This window comes from Pieris brassicae, chromosome 11 (genome assembly GCF_905147105.1).
Source record: "Pieris brassicae chromosome 11, ilPieBrab1.1, whole genome shotgun sequence".
Taxonomy (NCBI): Eukaryota; Metazoa; Arthropoda; class Insecta; order Lepidoptera; family Pieridae; genus Pieris; species Pieris brassicae.
In genome coordinates, this window is record NC_059675.1 from 12,950,397 (window position 1) to 12,968,226 (window position 17,830).

A 17,830-nucleotide genomic window follows, 5' to 3' on the forward strand; every position below is an offset into this window, starting at 1 on the left:
CTTCAGCGTGCGATTCTCATCCCTGAGGTTGTTGGCTCGATCCCCGGCTGTGCACTGCCACTGCACTGCAATGGATTTTCTTTCTATGTGCGCATTTAACATTAGCTCGAACGGTGAGAGAAAACATCGTGAGGAAACCGGCTTGCCTTAGACCCGAAAAGTCGACGGTGTGTGTCAGGCACAGAAGGCTGATGACCTACTTGCCTATTCAATTCACAAACGATAATGAAACAAATACAGAAATCTGCGGCCCAGACCTAAAAAAGGTTGTAGCGCCATTGATTTTTTTCTATCTCTGATATATCACTTAATGATAAGGCCACATATAAATTAAGTTAATTAAAGATGGGAATATCTGGTTTCTGGCAGAGGCGATGCCCTTGACAATTTAATCTGTAAGAGCTTCTAATGTCGTCAATCAAGTCATTAATAGTGTAATTATTGATTGCACCATTGGCCTAATGGCTTCAGCATGCGCCTCTCATACCTGAGGTCGTAGGTTCGGTCCCCGGCTGTGCACCAATGGAATTTCTTTCTATGTGCACATTTAACATTCGCTCGAACGCTGAAGGAAAACATCGTGAGGATATCGGCCTTAGACCCAAAAAGTCGATGGCGTCTGTCAGACACTTGCCTACACAGATACAGATATCTGAGGCCTAGACCTAAAAAGGTTGTAGCGCCATTGATTGTTTTATTTATTTTAATTATTGATTGCATAATTAAAAAATTACGAAAATCATACAATAGCACAATCTTCGTGAAACTCAACGTGTCATGTAATGGCATTAAATACATAAAGGTGTAAATATTTTCAGTGCCTGCCTTCAATGTTTCAATACACTGGGTTCGTGGAACCAATGGTGATGCTTTGCAGGCCGGCAAAACCGCGGTCGCGAGGTGTATAGCACATGGGTCCTACCCGTCCCCGGATATTATTTGGTGGCTGGACCATCGACACTTGTCACAGCATAGTAATCAGGTCAGTATATACTATAACAATCACCTATACTAGTTTTATAAAGAGGAAAGAAGTGTATAATTATAGCAAACAAACTACTGGTTCGAATCGAATGCTTGATGATAAAAATTCTTTCATGGGAATGCGTTGAACGTTTATTGAAAATTGTATTAGCTTATGTTGTACTACCAATCTGCCCCGAATTTGCACAGGTAGAGTTTTGGGTGTTGTTGAATCGCAGTTTGACGCGTTGAACATCTTGGCAAATACCTTTTTCAGCTAGGGGTATACATTTTTGGGGTTTCAAATATGAAACCTCTATAATATTAATGCAGCGGCCACCTATTACAACAAATATATATGTACCTATTTAAGTATTATGACCCGATTATAGTTACATTATTATATCGGACATTTTGTTATTGAGATCAATAACATTGTCGCATTTTTCAAACAAGTGTATAATGTTTCTCTAATGTTTATTTGTATAACTGTCAACTGTTTAGTAATACGTTATTCATATAAAAATATACGTTAATCTGTATTGTAGGGGAACATTTATACTACTTAATAAATGTCATTAAACTGATTTAGTTTTTTTTGGTATGTAGATCATATGTACATAATAACCACAAGTTATTAAAATAATCTCAGTGTATAATTATGTCCAATAAGAAAGAAATAATGTTTTTCAGAGCGTCATTAACTCGTCCCGTACGGCTGTGTCGTATTTAGAATTAACGCCATCTCTCGGCGACCACGGCGCAACGCTTGCTTGCATCGCAACGAACAATGCAATGGCGCCTGACAGAAATTCCAAAGCTGATGTGGTTGTGTTAAATGTTACCTGTAAGTATTTTCCCCAAAAGATGTCGCTAGTAACCATCTGAATAAAAATGCTTGCACATTGTCTCTTTTGTTCATGAGAACCTGTAGTAACTTAGCGGCCGACAACTAAATGTAACTGTAATTAAGAGCTCGAGTTAAACTGGCAATTAAAACTGGCAACTATTATGATAAAGGAAAATCTATATTTTTTTTATTTAAAGACACGTAAAAAATTTCAAATCGCAAACGTAACTATATAAGTCAAACCAACAGTAAATCACTAATGTACACTCACAATACCAGAAGGCTTCTATCGTCTTTACAGATATTGGCACCTTTCTTTACGATAAGAGTGATACTCAGAAACGAGAATTAACGCTGATTGTGACTACCGTATGACAAACGCTTTTGACGTAGGGGAATTTAATTTCCGAATATTACTCTAAGTTACGTTTACGTGGTCGATGGCCTATAGTTCAGAAAACGGAGCACAATACTTGTACAATCGCTAGGTGGAGGCACATTCACAACAAGAGCCATTTTTTTTTTACAAGATCTTGCCAACGCTCGGCAAACTCATATATTGCTGCATAAGAAAATAATGTGTGCGTGTACTAGTGTACACACGTATGACCGTATGACCTTATTTTTTGTAAAATGATCTACTGTATGCAACTTTACAGAAATTGGTTAAATAAAGTTGAAATTAGATAAAGTTTAACAAAAGGCTTTTATTCTCATAGACATGAATACATATAATACAATTATTTCATTTTACGTGATTACTACTAAGATTATTACAGAATTTCATTAATTTTAAAATATTTATTACTATCACTAGTACACGTACACATTGTTGTTATAAATCGCTTCGAATCTCTTCGAATCAACTGTGATAGGGACAAGAAAACGTGTAACGGAAAAATGTGACGGTAATTTTTTTTCCAACGCCGATAAAGAAGTTTCAATAAAATACAATATCCAATATCTAATAAAATAAAAATACGTCAATTAATAAAATATAAAAAAAAACTACTGAAAATTGGATTTCAAAGTGTTAAGCAATTTATCAGAATAACAAAAAATTAGGAAATTGAAACTTTTGCAGATAGTCCATTAGTAGAAGTAATAAAAGATGGAGATGGAAGACTGAATGAGGTTTCAGAACTGGACACTTTGCATTTGACGTGCGAGACGAAGGCAAACCCACCGGTTGACAATTATACATGGTATTTTAATGTAAGTATTTTCGTATGTACATTAACCTTCTTAACCTTAGAAATCCTGACGGTCGCTGCACTAGTTGATATGGAAATTCCAATACTTAAGGAAATTCCAATATTGTTGAATGGTATTCCCGTATCTAAAGATAAAGGCAAAGTTTTGTATTATTTAAGTATACTTATATCATTTCCACGTTATGACTGAATGATTAGAACTGTGGCTGAAGAAAGGTGTCGTGCTGTTCTTCCAACCCAAAGGTAGAATCGTCAATCAGTCGACTACTAACTGGCCCGAATACCGATAAGTTTTATTAGCAGTCGAAATACCTTCCTTTTGAAATCATCGTATTGATTGTAGGTGAAGAATTTTTAAACAGTAGAAAACCCTGCAGTCTTGGTGATTTGGGTTTCAACACTCACATATAATACTGTAATATATACACTTAATTTGCCAATGCTTTTGATGTGAAACATCTATAGCCGCACGTAAAACCGATTTCTGGCGTGATGACGCATCGCCTTTTTTTTTTTGAAGAAGGAATCTCGCTGTTGGCCTTAAGGGCCTTTACAGCTCAGCTCGGGCTGTTTTGGCGAGCGTAGCTCGGCCAGAATGGCGTTTTATCCCGCGGCTAGCGCAAGGGCGTCTCCTGTGAGACTCGAACCTCGGCTTGGGCCGTCGAGGGGTGGTCAATCGCCTGAAGGGCAGGACGGAAGCTCACTGGAGTGAGCGAAGTGCGAAGTAAAGGTCCTCGCCTTCCCCGGTGAAGGCGGTTTTTTACCCTAATCTGTGATTGGCTATTTTTATTATTTTTGGCCGCGCGGGCGGCTTTTAATTTATCGTTTGCTACGGTAATTGGATCATCCGGATCCGTTAGTATGTGTCGGGGCCTCCTGCGAGCCTTTTTTGTCGGGAAGGGGTAATAGTTGATGCTATTACGCACCAGCGGATTGGGATGGTGTTTAGCCTTGTCAAAGTGGCGTGTGGACGCCAACTTCATCCATTGGGCTACGCATCGCCACGCTATACGATGGTATATATATACAGTCTATATGCAGTAGTGTGTACGGTGTGGCGACGCGTCGCCATGCGCAATCGACTGTGCGATTCTCTCCCACTCGATCTGGCGTAAGCCATCTTTCTCGCTATACTGAGCTCCAATACCTATAGTGTATACTCCGTAGTGTACACAGCGTTGTTTACTACAGTAAACATAACCTGTGTTTTACTTGAAAACATATTATTTTTCTGATAATAAAATGTCTGACCGTGATAATTTAGAGAGTGAAAGTGTCAATCAAGTCATCAGTAAGATAATTAAATTTTTATAATTAAAGTATGCATTTATCTGTGCATTAAGCATAAGTACCTAGTACAAGTTAAAAAAAATCGTAATATTTTATTTTATCATTATGACATATTTAGTTCCTATCACAATATGTTCTTTTCTGCATATTACCTTTAATAATGTCGATGTTTCACATCTGCCAGGCGTCCCGTGACGGCGCACATTTTTTTGTCCTTAAATATCTTTTATACAAAACCTAAAAACAACATCTCCCATGGATGAGAGATATTTTCCGAGGAAGAGAGGGTTTTCCCATGGAAAGAAAATGATAGTAAGACGGACACACAGTGTTCTTTTGGGGTAAAAGCAAGAGTTTTAACGCATGCCTTGAACAGTATAGCTACCAGTTTACATTGTTTATCACTAATATTTTCAGAATATAGAAATAAAATCAAATAGTATATGGGGAAGCCAAACCAAAGCCCAGAGTCTGACAATAGTTGAGACTGAGAGGAAGCATGCGGGACAATACTCTTGTGCAGCCGCTAACGGCGTCGGTGAAACCAGATCTGAAGCGATTACCATTATTGTTTATTGTAAGTGTTATAAAGAAGTTGCTTTTATTTCACAAAAAATAACCTCAATGTCTTAACACGGACGACTTCTGAACGGAAAGTTCTGGGTTCGATTTCTGGTAAGAGTTGTGTATCGGGATTTGCGAGACTTCCGAATTGTTGTCTGATATTGTTTTTTTAATTTAAAATTGTTTAGTCAAGGCACATTATATTTGTCTAATTGAAATATAGGGTACAGTATCAAAAACAAATATTTCTAACATACAAACACTACAAAATAAATGAATAAAAACACAATGAATCTACCAAAATTAACACGATTAAACAACTATATGTTTATTACATACATTAAAAACATTTTAAATATATCTCGCCATTCAGGTTATTTTATAATTGAAACCCATCACTGGATGCAACTCGTCTAGCGTTGCTTATGTTGCGAAGACGCGAAAAAAATATTTGAAAAAGTCTATTAAGTATAAGGATGTGCAATTATTTCATAAATAACCGTTTAAAATGTCTAATGTAACCGTATTTTACCAATTCAAAAGGGCATTAAAATACACATCAGAATGAGCTTAGTGGTTTAAAACTAGAACGACTGTTATGACTGACTGACTGACTTTTAAAAACATAACATTTTAGAAATGAGAAATAAAGTTCTTTAAACATTATTTTACTTTAGTTCCCTTAAGCCATGGTAAACTGAGAGAGATCTGTATTGTCAAAACTCAGTTTTACAACGACCAATATTTATGCCTTGTTTAAGTTGTCGCGTAATATGGTTAAAAGGAGTATTAAGAATATCCACAGAGCAATTTTACACCATCACACAACACATCAAAATTAGGTATTACTTAATGAAATGTATTGAATAATTTTTGTTTCTTCCCCTTTGTAAATGTTTGAACCTTTCTGTAGGCAACATTATGTATTTCATATTTGGTTATATTTTTTGTGTACTTGTTTGTTATTATATATAATCTTTGTTAGCTGTAGGATTACTAAATAAATAGAAGAAACTTTGAAAGTACCTATGTAAGGATATTGTTGTCTCGAGTTCGCCAACAACAATCAATCCGTAGTTTAAAATATCTTAGGGGGAGACTACGGTCTTCTTTACTATTAATCAAAACTTCAATATCATTGGAGATTAACCTACGGACAGCGTAAATAAATTTGTTTTATAATACATACATAATAACTTTACCGGGTAAGACTAATTATGATTTTACAGATCCTCCCGAATGCACAAATAGTGGGATCACATTGGTCAAAGAAACTCTCAAATGCAGCGTACGAGGTTTACCAGAACCAGATACGTTTTTCTGGCACATTCAAACATCTGGCGAAGATGTACAGCACCTTACAACTGGCTCAGCCATTCTTCCCTTAAGCCAGCTAACGGGAAGCCTTTCAGGGCTTCTGGATGCCAGTTGTGAAGCTGGTAATGGCGTGGCATCCCAGGAGAAGCCGTGTAAGAAGGTCTTTTCGCTGGAACAGCTAAGACCACCACAACCGCAGCAGTGTGACTTGGCCTATGAGTATGAGGAGTTTCAAATGCGATGTGTGCCAGGTAGTTACTGATTAATATAACACAATTTTTTTAATCTTTATAATTAGGGTCAAAAATAATCATAAGGAAGTTAAATATACTAAGAAATACCAATTAAACTCAATGTTTATTACATAACATTTTCATTTTTAGTGGAAAATGCAACCTACTATGAAGTATCAGTCTGGAGAATATCCACATCCAACGCCTCAATGTACTTGGAGAAGCGTGGTTCTATGGGGTTTGGAGTAAGCCAAGCGCTGGCTCAAGGCGGTGGAGTCCCTTGGCTGGTGAGAGGTCCTCTCGGTACCCTGAAAATGGGTGACGAGGCTGCAGCATCAGCTTGCAACAGATATGGATGCTCAAGAGCTCTGCTTTTAAAACCAACTGAAAATTTACTAGACGCAGCAGAAACACCGTGGTGGAAATGTAAGTGATATATCTTTTATGAGACCCGGTGCTTTTGTTCTTGTATAGAACTAGTCTGGCCATAAATACTGTTACATACAAACTCTTCTTTTCTTCAACTTTTTAAATATTTTCAACTTGGGACACGTCTATTATTTTTTAAAAAATATTTCGAGTTTGCCCCATGCCACACATTTGCTCATTATCAAATTACAATATGGAATGGGGAGTTAATAGGTATGGAGCCGTCGGTCATATTCTAGACACTTGGTATCAGCCGAATGTTCGTATATCGTACCTACTATCAACTCATACAACAACACTTCGTCTGTCGAAGACCAGAAAAGATCAGGGCGGGCCCGTGCTGTTAGAACTACAATGGCTGTTAATGATGTTAAAGCCAAATTTCGTCGAAACCAAACAAAGTAAAAATATCGTGACAAATGAAGATCTGTCTGAAGGAAAAGAAGATGGATCGATCAAAACCCCTTCTGTCACGATACGCAGGTAAATAGTACAAAAGTATCCTCTTTACCGATGAAAAAAAAATCACGATTTAAGAACAATAAGCATAAAGATAAATGTATGCTCACAGTCGTAAAAAAGCTGCTCAAGTGGTCGGAAAAGTATAATCATCCTGCGTAATGGTTTAATGGGGCGTGTCTTATCAAGGTGTCACAAAGCAGCACACAGCAGGACCTAGTCACAAGGCACGAACTACACAAGTCTGGCTTGAAACCAATGCTCTGGACTTTATATGAGCTGAAGACTGACAATCACAAGATGATTTTACCAGTTTCCCAGTTATTAAAATAAATTTTTGAATATAAGAGTGACTTGGCATTTAACCTGCATTGAAGGAAAATCAAGCAGGAAACTGGCATGCCTTAAACCTGAATCCCAATAGGCAGATCAGGCACGTAAGGCTGACGTACAATATGCTTTTTAAAAACTTATTACCAAACCGATACAGAAATTTCAAAAGACTGTAGTGTTTTTTTTTAATATAGCAGTTATATTATCCTCTTTGGAGAAAGCAGAATTCGTATATAATATAATAGAATCAATATGTTCGTTATGATCAGAAACTTTAAGTACCTAATAATTGGTTTCATTAGACTAAGCTAACACACGTTGCGTATATAAAAATACCGTAGTCTGTGCTAAAGAAAGGTTTTATTGCTGCACTTATACTATTGTCATTCTAGATAAGGACGTCGGAATCTCAATAGGTGCCCTACTTCTGGTTATCGTCTTCATAACCTCCACGGTACTTCTGGTGCGGCTGATTCAAAGATCCAGACGTAAGCCAGTCCCTGTTATACAGGTCTTGCAGCTGGATGATGTCGCAAGAGATTACTTGGATACTATAGGAGGTAGGTAAGGACTTAGCCGGTGTATGTTGGTGGTTGGGTTGTAGATTTGATCATTTCTTTGTTAAATAGCGGCACAGATTAAGTACACAACTCAAACCAGCAGATTGGTTAGTAGGCTTTCTAAAGAGCTTTCTTTGAGCTTTTTACTATTGTCACTTTGTATATGTGAATACGATGATATAATTGTGTATTGTATTTGAGTATTTAGTATGCTTCTATTTCGTTCCATACTAATTACGTTTACGTTAATCATTATGTTAGGATTTGACGTATTGTGCTTCATAATACCACAAACACCAAGCAAACAAATAGATTAACAATTACACAGATAAATAATTCTGATTTAGCGTAAGTGGAGTTTTTTTTAGTTTATAAATGTATTGTTATACCTACTATGCTTACGGTTAGCCATCAATACAATAGTATGTGTACGCATAAAAATAAAAATAAATTTATAATCCTATAGAACTTTTTATAAACAATGAATTCAATCCATTCAAAAAATGTATGATTGACTCACTCTATATTTTAATTGAAGTTAACAAAAGCAATAGTCATGGTCAGAGTCCAATATAATGTAGAAATATCTTTTATTTAATTGCAAGACCACCTCAGAAGCTTTTTTTTTAATATAAATTTCCCAATATCCTCGACTCTTGTGGTGTATATATATTAGTATTCCCATTCTGTATATATTTATCTTATTTTCAGAACATAAAATCCAAGCATCGCGAAGTCTTCGATCCTGCAGTAGTGGATACTCGGACGGTTCCACCGAGTCGGGGCCCCCCGTAGACCGACGATCTAAGGCACGACTGAATTGGGAGTGGGAGCCTCCACCTCCAGATGTCACTTTAACCCTTCATAGGGAAAGTGCTGTTTAGTGTCAAAACATGAAAGAGTTTACAAGGAATGAAGTGAAAAAGTGTAAAATATTTTCAAAGTGTCACTGGGCTGATATGTCACCGTTAAATTGTATATACATATTTATCTGATCTATCAAATTAAATGAGTAGATATTTTTTAATTACATATTATTATTTTACTGTATATATTTGTATATTGTTGATTGAAAACTTTTTGTGGCAATGCTCTTTTACTATTTTGCCCCTGTTTTTAAGTTCTACCGTACGATTAGCAAAATATTAAAACCTACATTTGTAAGAAAATACGGTATGAAGGACTTAACTAAGAATTACATAAAAGTAATTAACGCCAAAGCTACTTTGACGAATTTACATAATTTATGACTTTTTGGTAGCTCGTTACAAAGAGAATTGAGAAAAGGTTGAATATGCTATGGTCGGTTTATATTTTGTACGCAGATCCACCATGAATTCTGTATCACAGACTTGTAGCTGTGGCGCATAACATGGCGTTATGCTGGCGGCCCATATGGGCCTATGGGTAAAGCTCTGATTCAAGACTAGGTGCTTAGTATGATTATCACACATCAAAAACTTAGAACAACGAATATCTCTGAATAGTCCTGTGTGTTCCAATTGTTGATTCCTTTTCAAAGCTTCCGTATAATAATAGTAGAGAGTTGCTGTCTTTGTAGAGCTGAACACTGAATGCTTCAGTGCTTTGATGCTTCTCGAAAATTTGTCAGATTTATTTCATTTTTCATCTTGTATTTGTAAGATTGTTAGGATGGAAGAGTATAATATTGTATAAAGTGTGAACTTCATAGTCAAGTCAAGACCACACTGAACAGAATTCTCATCTTTCAACGTTTTTAACTAATTGGTGGCTTAGTCTTGTGAAATATTATTAACTTAAAATGTCTCAGCCCATGGGACCTTGTAAAAGAATTTAATATTATATTTATTATAATAAATTGTTGAACTGCTTTTTGTCTTTTTTTCAATATTAATACATCCCCCGAAAAGTCTAAACAATATTAGTGATAATCTGATTTTAGGATGTATTTTAAATTATTAAGTTGACCAACACAAATTAAATGAAAAACAAATGAAATAGAAAAAGCCAATGGTATGACTTATAGTATAGTAGTTTTTTAACTTTAGAAAACCAAGTACATATAATATATAATATGTATATTTGAAAAACTCGAACGTTTTTTTATATTTCAACACAAAAAATATGTTTTGGAACCCCAATAATATATGACGATAATTGAAACTATTTCCAAAATATTAACGATGTAAACACTAAATAATAATGACTTCGAATCAACCGTGGTAGGGACAAAAAATATGGCGCGTAACGGAAAAAATGTGACGCGTAACCGAAAAACGTGACGGTTAATTTTTTTTCGAACGCTGATAAAGAAATTTCACTCCAAATAATTTAAACGGGAAAATAAAATGTATAATGATTTATGAAAAATCAAGTGCACCAGTAAAAAGCTGTGTAGTAAATTTGAGGTCAAAGTGGCCAATACGAGATAACGTCAATTTCATATTTAAGTATTTAAAATTTCTTTAACACCTCGATAATAGAAATTATTCTCACGTTTGTAATTTCAAGCTTAAGTTGCAACGGAGATTGCGGAACTTCTCAAGTAGACAGAATAAAGCAGAAAATTTATAGACTCGCGGTATTAAAGAATATAGTTTCTTTTTTTTGAGAAAGAAATTAACTTTGTCACTTTGTATCTACTTAATAATTTATTGTTGATCTGAGTACATGGTCTTATAATTATTAAATCAATGTCAACAAAATATTATAAAATCTATTTTAAAAGAGAAAGTTTGGAGTTTCTAACCCATTCTTGTCCATATGAAACTTCCTTTTGGAAGAGGTAACTATCTTTTTTAAATATTTGTAACTTATAATTATGACGTTAAAAGTGCAGAACTCTTTGATCTAAGGTGTGTTGCCAGTTTCCTCACCACGATCCTTCACCGTATGACTGTTTAATATGTTCATAGAAAGACATTGGTTCTACCCATTGGTGTTTTTTTTTTAATTATGATTGGAAATGATTCTAGGTACAAGGGAAGGCTTTTTGTTTGCCTTCAGATTATTAAAATTCGCCGCATTATTTTTGTAAATAGTTCTCTATTCACTTACAATCATTTTTTACCCACTTGTCTGTCTTGTACGTTAGGGAATCATGAGGTATCAGATTTAAATATAAAGCTGCACATTCCTCGTCAAATATCGGGACTCTTCGTTTGTACCTACAATTTATGGTTATGTTATTTCTGAATAGAGATACGTCACTGGTCACAATTGAAAGCATAAATAATGTACGGATGATTATAATTTATGTAAATCCGCGGAATCCACAAATATTTAATAAAATAAGTATATATTATTTGATACAATTTCCAAGTCTTAAACATAACTTTAAGCGGTATTAATTGCCTCTAAGGTGTCCTGAAATGGTAAAACCGTGATTACGGTCACCTCCCGATAGCATAAGCGATTGCGATATTGACCGAACGATCCGATGTTGAGGAAACACCTTCATCCTTATTAAAAGATCGTGAGTACGGGCGAAAAGCTGATTTGACAATTATTAATGTAATTTAAAATCTAAAAACTTGATAGACCCAAATGTATTTGGTGTCCCCAAATACATTATATATTACATATTATAATTTAGATAACATTATTATTGCCCCTATATCAATAAATATCACGTGTGACTCAGGTTCCGAGAAATTTATTGACACACAAAACTTACATAAATGGATATTTATTAAATATATTTCTTTATTTTAAATAAAAAAATAAATTTACTCACATACATATGTACCTACTTTTAATGCTTTACATAAACATAAAGTTAGCGGTTAATTAATAAACACGACTGATGAATCTTATTTATATTTATTTTCCTCAAAATATTGTAAACATTTTATGTAGAAAATTTATTCAGTATGACACGTTTAGAAAATAAACAAACAAAATTCCTTTTTATAATTAATAATTTTATTTTGTTCATAGTAACTTTATTTCCTTTATAACTTTATTGTTATCGTAAAAAAAATATAGCTTTTACTATATCAATAACCAAAACATATAATTATATCCATCACTTTAATTTAGTATTATTAACTTTGAAATGTTTGAGAACTTTCATTAAAAACGTTCGTGAAATTGTGTAACTGAACGACGATTCTTTGTTATAGAACTAATCTGTAATATTGTCCAGTATCCAATGTATATATTTCGTTACATCAGTGTAATAGCCTGGTGTATCAGAACCGCATCTCTTAGGTCCATGAGACACGACTCCATATTGGACATAGCGGCTCACGTCTTTATAGATGTTTTTAATCATTAATGGACCACCAGAGTCGCCACTGCACGAGTCTTTCCCTGATTCTCCTCCACAAATCTGATTCTTCATAGTTTTCATAGTTTCATTCCATTGTGCATTAGGATACTGGTTCAGCATGTTTCTAAAGTACATCTTGCAATCTGAGTTGGATTTTACAGGAAAATCGACTTTCATCAGTTTTGTAGCCTCTCTGCCAGTTTCCGTCATTCCCCAGCCAGCCACTGTACCAGTCTTATGGTCCAAAACTGTATTTTGAAGTTCAGGTGTTATTGGTAGACAAATTGGTTCAACATTAGCTGGAAAAATACAAATATAGCTTATTTATGATAACAAAGAGAAAGATGTTTGACGATTTCCCTTAACCTTGACTTTTATCACCACGTGAGTAAAATATTTAATTAATTTAAAAAAAAACCTTGTTTCAACTTACTAAAACTAAGGTCGATCTTGTCTTCCATTCTTAGCAAAGCAATGTCATTTGTCGGTGGCATCGGGCGATACTCGCTATGGGGTATTGCCATTTTTACACGCATGTCCTGCGGGAGAACAAGTAGCATAATTATCGGATCTCGATTTTTATCAGTAACCTATTGTCAGCGGTTTGTTACATGAAGGAAGTCATGCAGGCTAACTTAATAATTTATTGAAATGTCGTAATAAAACAATGTATTTTATGTCGCAACCAACTACCTTAATTAGACGTTCAATTAACAGCCTAGCCGTTTAACTAAACGGCGCCATCTAACTAACTACCACCGTTAGCAGTACCAATTTCAGCCGCTAAGAAAAGTATTTATATTATATACGTATATTAAGACAAAACCCCTTTATTTTCTACTAAATGGGATCGTCTATTTTAGTGTATCCCTTTATTTATATTATCGCGATTAATCTTTATACATTTTGTACGAGTGAAGTTTGAAAGTGAAAACATTGTTACATCCAATGAATCCCGATGAAGTGAAGGTTATGGTTCAGGTCACCATCGCTTTCGCTAATGTAAATACAAAGTCCTATCACTCTTTTATGAAAACATAATAAGATAGTTCAAACATTCAGATTTAGAAATGAATTATCGTTATTCACCTGAATATGCTTCTCACAGACAGGGGATAAGCCAGGTTCATACTCGCAGTCTTCATCGCTACTGATATCGAATTCTCCTATCCTCACGCCCAGAATAGTTTTGTCCACAACACAGTGAGCAGCCGTCAAGATGTATTTTGAGTTAATAATCGTCCCGGAACATTCGAATTGCGGACCACTCCCTGAAACAAGTCAAGGTTCAACTGTTATAGAGATGATTTCTTATAACAGTAAATCTATGAATAATTTAGAAAAAAAACAATAACTAACCTTAAAATATAGTAACTAAAGTACATTATTATAAGGGTCTCTTTATGAAAGGTTCCGAAGATACTGGCAGCATTCCTCCATTGAATAGCTGGACTAATTCTTTGTCCGAGGTAGCTGCCAGCTCTTCGGTCTCCTTTGATATTTTTAGTATATTTACAATATAAATTAATTTATACATATAAACAGTATAAGGTATAGTTATTATTCAACACAATTATATTGATACATAAATCGGTCCAATCGCATCCTTTAAAATAAAGTTCTCTTTCGTGTTTTGACGAAGTTGTATTTTCGCAGATGAGATTTCAAAGATGTAGATGAGTTATTTTAGTTTAGAAGGAACGAAAATATTTTATTATGAAAAAGTGCTTCATTCAGTATTAGGAATGAAATCTGACAAAGAAATATTTAATAATTATAAACAACTCTGATTAATCTACTAATAATAGTTGTTATTATTAGATTATTTAGTAATAAATAGTAAAATAATCTCCCATTAACAATAAAGGTCTGCTCTGTGTATGGAATTAAAAACTTACTTGTATTATAAGAGATAAGGGCCATCCAAGGGAATTCGTAGAGTTTAGCGTATTGACCTCCAAAGATACGATTTCCCAAAATACTTCCACACGTTTCTGGTAGAAGGTGATCTTTGCTTATTCCACTCCTGCTGTCCATCGAAGTCATCATATGAAGTGATGGGAAAAAGGAACAGCACACCTAGATGAATATTACTGTTATACAGACATGCTCCACAACTTGTCGTCAAGAGGCGAACTAGCCAAACAAACGGAACACAAGCACAATCTTGCGTCGTTCAAAAAAAAATAATGGTAAAGGCCTTTTTTACACGTCGCATAGCACCTACTTTACATGTCGGAGTTTTCATTATACGACGTATTCGAACCACGCTTTCGTTTAGTTCCAAATGGGACTTTTGAGCCTGACACACATCGTGGTCTACGGGCTTCCTCATGATGTTTTCCTTCACCAATCAAGTGAGTGCTAAATGATCACATTGAAATAACATTTTATAAACAACAGCAAGACCAAGTTCATGCTACTAGTACCTTATGTATCATTTCCCCATTTTCATTCCCCATGCCACAATAAGCTTTAGAAAAGAGTTGCATTGTTTCTCTGTCTCGCTTTAAGGTCGCGTGATCAAATGCCGCCTTGCATTTGGTATATTCCATACAATCATTACAAATACCTGGAATGTTCAATCTTGTTAACCAATATAATTATATATATGTCATTTTATGGCCTTTTTTAGGAATCAGCCTCTCACAAATATGTAAACTGTGTTGTACGACGAATATTGTAAATAATAATATTGCCGATGTAGCCGGTCTCGTAGAGACGCGTGACAGGAATAAGTATGATTTTAATTCAAATATATTTTAAGTAAAAATGCTAGGGATATAAAAAGTCCCTGGACATAATGGCATGGGTTTAGAGAAAAAAATACATTATTTTTGATAAGTTTTATGAGTACCTATTAGAATTTAAATATTATACGTACCATCACCCAAAACGACACATATGTGTATCACTAACCCACAAAAAATTAACTTTTTAATCATATTTACAATTCTCTGTTGTGGTCTATACGACAGATTTTAGCAGACTGGAATCTGAATCGTTCAACGCCGTTAAATATTTGCGATATAAAATACGTCACATATTATTGGGTTTTCAATATTTAACTTTTGTAAAAAATGTTCGCGTTTTACAAAAATATAACTACTTGGATTTCTAAAGTTGAAAAACTGCTGAATAAATTATACCATAGACTTTTTTCATAGAGACATTCAAGCAAAAAAATCTTCTGTGTTATTAATAAAAAGGCATAAATTGGCAAAATATCTATTTTACACGAAGTGTGGCAGTGGAGTCTAGGGAACCCTATTGGCTTCATTGGCTTCATGCGTACCCTTCGGAAAAAGCAGGCACTCCATAATTGCATCCTGAATCTCTTCCAATTGCCATCCGCCTTCGCGAAGAATGTGGGCAATTTGTGTATCCCACGTGTCGCTTGGCATTGAACATCAGGCCCTCCATTTTCAAAATTTTTGTGCTACTCCGCGCTCATATCCCGTTGTCTTCGGTCCATCAATATTCCAGCCACTTTGGATCCCATACGCAAGGGAAAATAGCAAACAGCTTGATGGCATGTCTTTGATGCTTCTTGTCTAGCCCCGTCAAATGCTGGCGCGGCCAAAAATATGCCATGTATGGCTAAAGGATAAGAGACTTTCCTCCTGCTTTGATTTTGTTTCCTTTCTAGTATGGACTCTTGGGTCGAGGGGTTCCAGTGCACAGGCGCTAATTTTGAAAAGGATTTAAGGTGGCGCCTGCATCGGTGACAACAGAGCTGGTGCTTGCTCAACGTATAAATATCGCAATTCAGCAAGGAAATGCTACCACCATTAAAGGTACACTTCCATGGCGTCTAAACTTATTCAATTGTAATTACTATGTTGGTTAAGAATATTGAAAATAATATTTGTGTATTACAAATAAATATTACGTGATTTTTTTGTATTATTCCAGTCCGTATACAATTTTTTTACCCACTTGTCTGCCTTGTTCATCTGGGAAAATTGAGGTATCAGATTTTAATAAACCACAAATGATACATCTATAGTTTTTGTAATACGATTGTGAATCCATACAATGCTGTATATGACGAGGTACAGATGTAGCACGGGTCCATAATTTATATTTGGGCAATTCGCGGTCAATCTTACTGACAAACGTGGCTGTTGAAATAAATAAAAACAAATAAATCTAAATTGGAAAACAAATAAATATTAATTAAAATCAATTAAAAGCTATCTTTATAAAATTTCAAAAAAAAGCAGGAACTTTTATTGAATAAACGCGTTTTCCTCAATAATTTATCATTTTGTTTATTCTGATAATGTTTGAAATAGAACTTAGCTTATCTCTTAATAAACTTTAATATAATTATGCATAAAAAATACAATTTTAATACTTTTTATTTTATTTATTGTTGTTATTGTATTCCTAACCATAAATCTCAAATAGCTATTTTAATTTATCCCTATTGCTCTGAGGTTGTTTTAAAGATTTAAATTTTTAATAATTAATATTTTCAAAAGTTGACTAAAAAATATATCAATGATCGCAATCGAAGAAAAAGGTTAAAAAAGTTTGTTCAAAAGCAGGTTTCAACAAATCTGTCTGAAGAGCCATAACAACCCATCCAACCTACCTACCTACCACGCACTTCTGAAGTAGGCACTTAATTATTGCTGCTTTATGTTACATTGATCTAATAAACTGGCAATAAATGAACTTTGATCCACCTATTGTTAGATATCAGACGAATGACGAACTTATTCAGTTGTTTATTAGGCTGCCTTGCCATACAAAAGCAGTTGAACGAAGTGTTAAGATAGTAACAGAAGCTGCAACGTCAGCATGTAATAAGAAACAAGGCCATGCAAAACTTTAAGGAAAATCATACCGAAATTCGATAGTTGGCGGGTTGTTTGTATAAATATTAATAATATTTTGATAACCTCTATATGTTTTTGATTCAAACGTTGATAAATGTATTTCACTTAATATTTAGTAATACATGTTTTTCTCAAAAACATATAATTTAGAAGCGCATGCAAGATATATGATTCATTATCCGTTTTTACATTTTATAGCACTCTACAACCTAATATTATTATTACTATTTGATTCATCAACTATTTCTTTTTAACAAGAGTGACCCACCGTAATGGGCACTACTCGCTCGCGCAAACAATACAGCTGTAAGTTGGAGTTTGCGAGGGTTCAAAATTGTTATCTGATATAGTTATCTTACTTTAGTTCCCTTAGGCATTGTATTGTCAGACTTTGGGAGTACCTATAATATATTATTCTCGATAACGATAGCACTATAATAATAAAGTTGAGATATAGTTGTAAATACAGATCAGATGTATCGCTAATCTCGAGTTCGTCAACAACCATGTCAATAT

The 17,830-nt window shown here is 34.6% G+C and overlaps 2 protein-coding genes across 4 annotated transcripts in view; one reads left to right on the forward strand and one right to left on the reverse strand.

The window, feature by feature from the left end:
- Positions 1 to 10,037, forward strand: part of LOC123716613 (hemicentin-1-like) — a 68,209-nt gene extending 58,172 nt beyond the window's left edge. For 2 of the 3 annotated variants that reach the window (XM_045672446.1, XM_045672445.1), the window contains exons 8-15: positions 819 to 982; positions 1,657 to 1,810; positions 2,898 to 3,028; positions 4,735 to 4,894; positions 6,111 to 6,449; positions 6,582 to 6,857; positions 8,045 to 8,212; positions 8,924 to 10,037. In XM_045672446.1, coding sequence (XP_045528402.1) covers positions 819 to 982; positions 1,657 to 1,810; positions 2,898 to 3,028; positions 4,735 to 4,894; positions 6,111 to 6,449; positions 6,582 to 6,857; positions 8,045 to 8,212; positions 8,924 to 9,096 — 1,565 coding nt within the window. In that variant the 3' untranslated portion in view covers positions 9,097 to 10,037. Of the gene's footprint in view, positions 1 to 818; positions 983 to 1,656; positions 1,811 to 2,897; positions 3,029 to 4,734; positions 4,895 to 6,110; positions 6,450 to 6,581; positions 6,858 to 8,044; positions 8,217 to 8,923 lie in introns of all 3 variants that reach the window. The other variant, XM_045672447.1, reaches the window with a different exon arrangement.
- A 2,176-nt stretch (positions 10,038 to 12,213) lies between these two features.
- Positions 12,214 to 15,429, reverse strand: LOC123716172 (serine protease easter-like). Its single transcript, XM_045671779.1, has 6 exons — positions 15,352 to 15,429; positions 14,897 to 15,039; positions 14,366 to 14,546; positions 13,557 to 13,738; positions 12,901 to 13,006; positions 12,214 to 12,766 (listed from the first exon to the last, which is right to left on the reverse strand). Exons 1-6 carry the CDS (start codon positions 15,410 to 15,412, stop codon positions 12,321 to 12,323), a joined length of 1,119 nt encoding a protein of 372 aa, XP_045527735.1. The 5' UTR covers positions 15,413 to 15,429; the 3' UTR covers positions 12,214 to 12,320.
- Between the last annotated feature and the right edge of the window lie 2,401 nt (positions 15,430 to 17,830).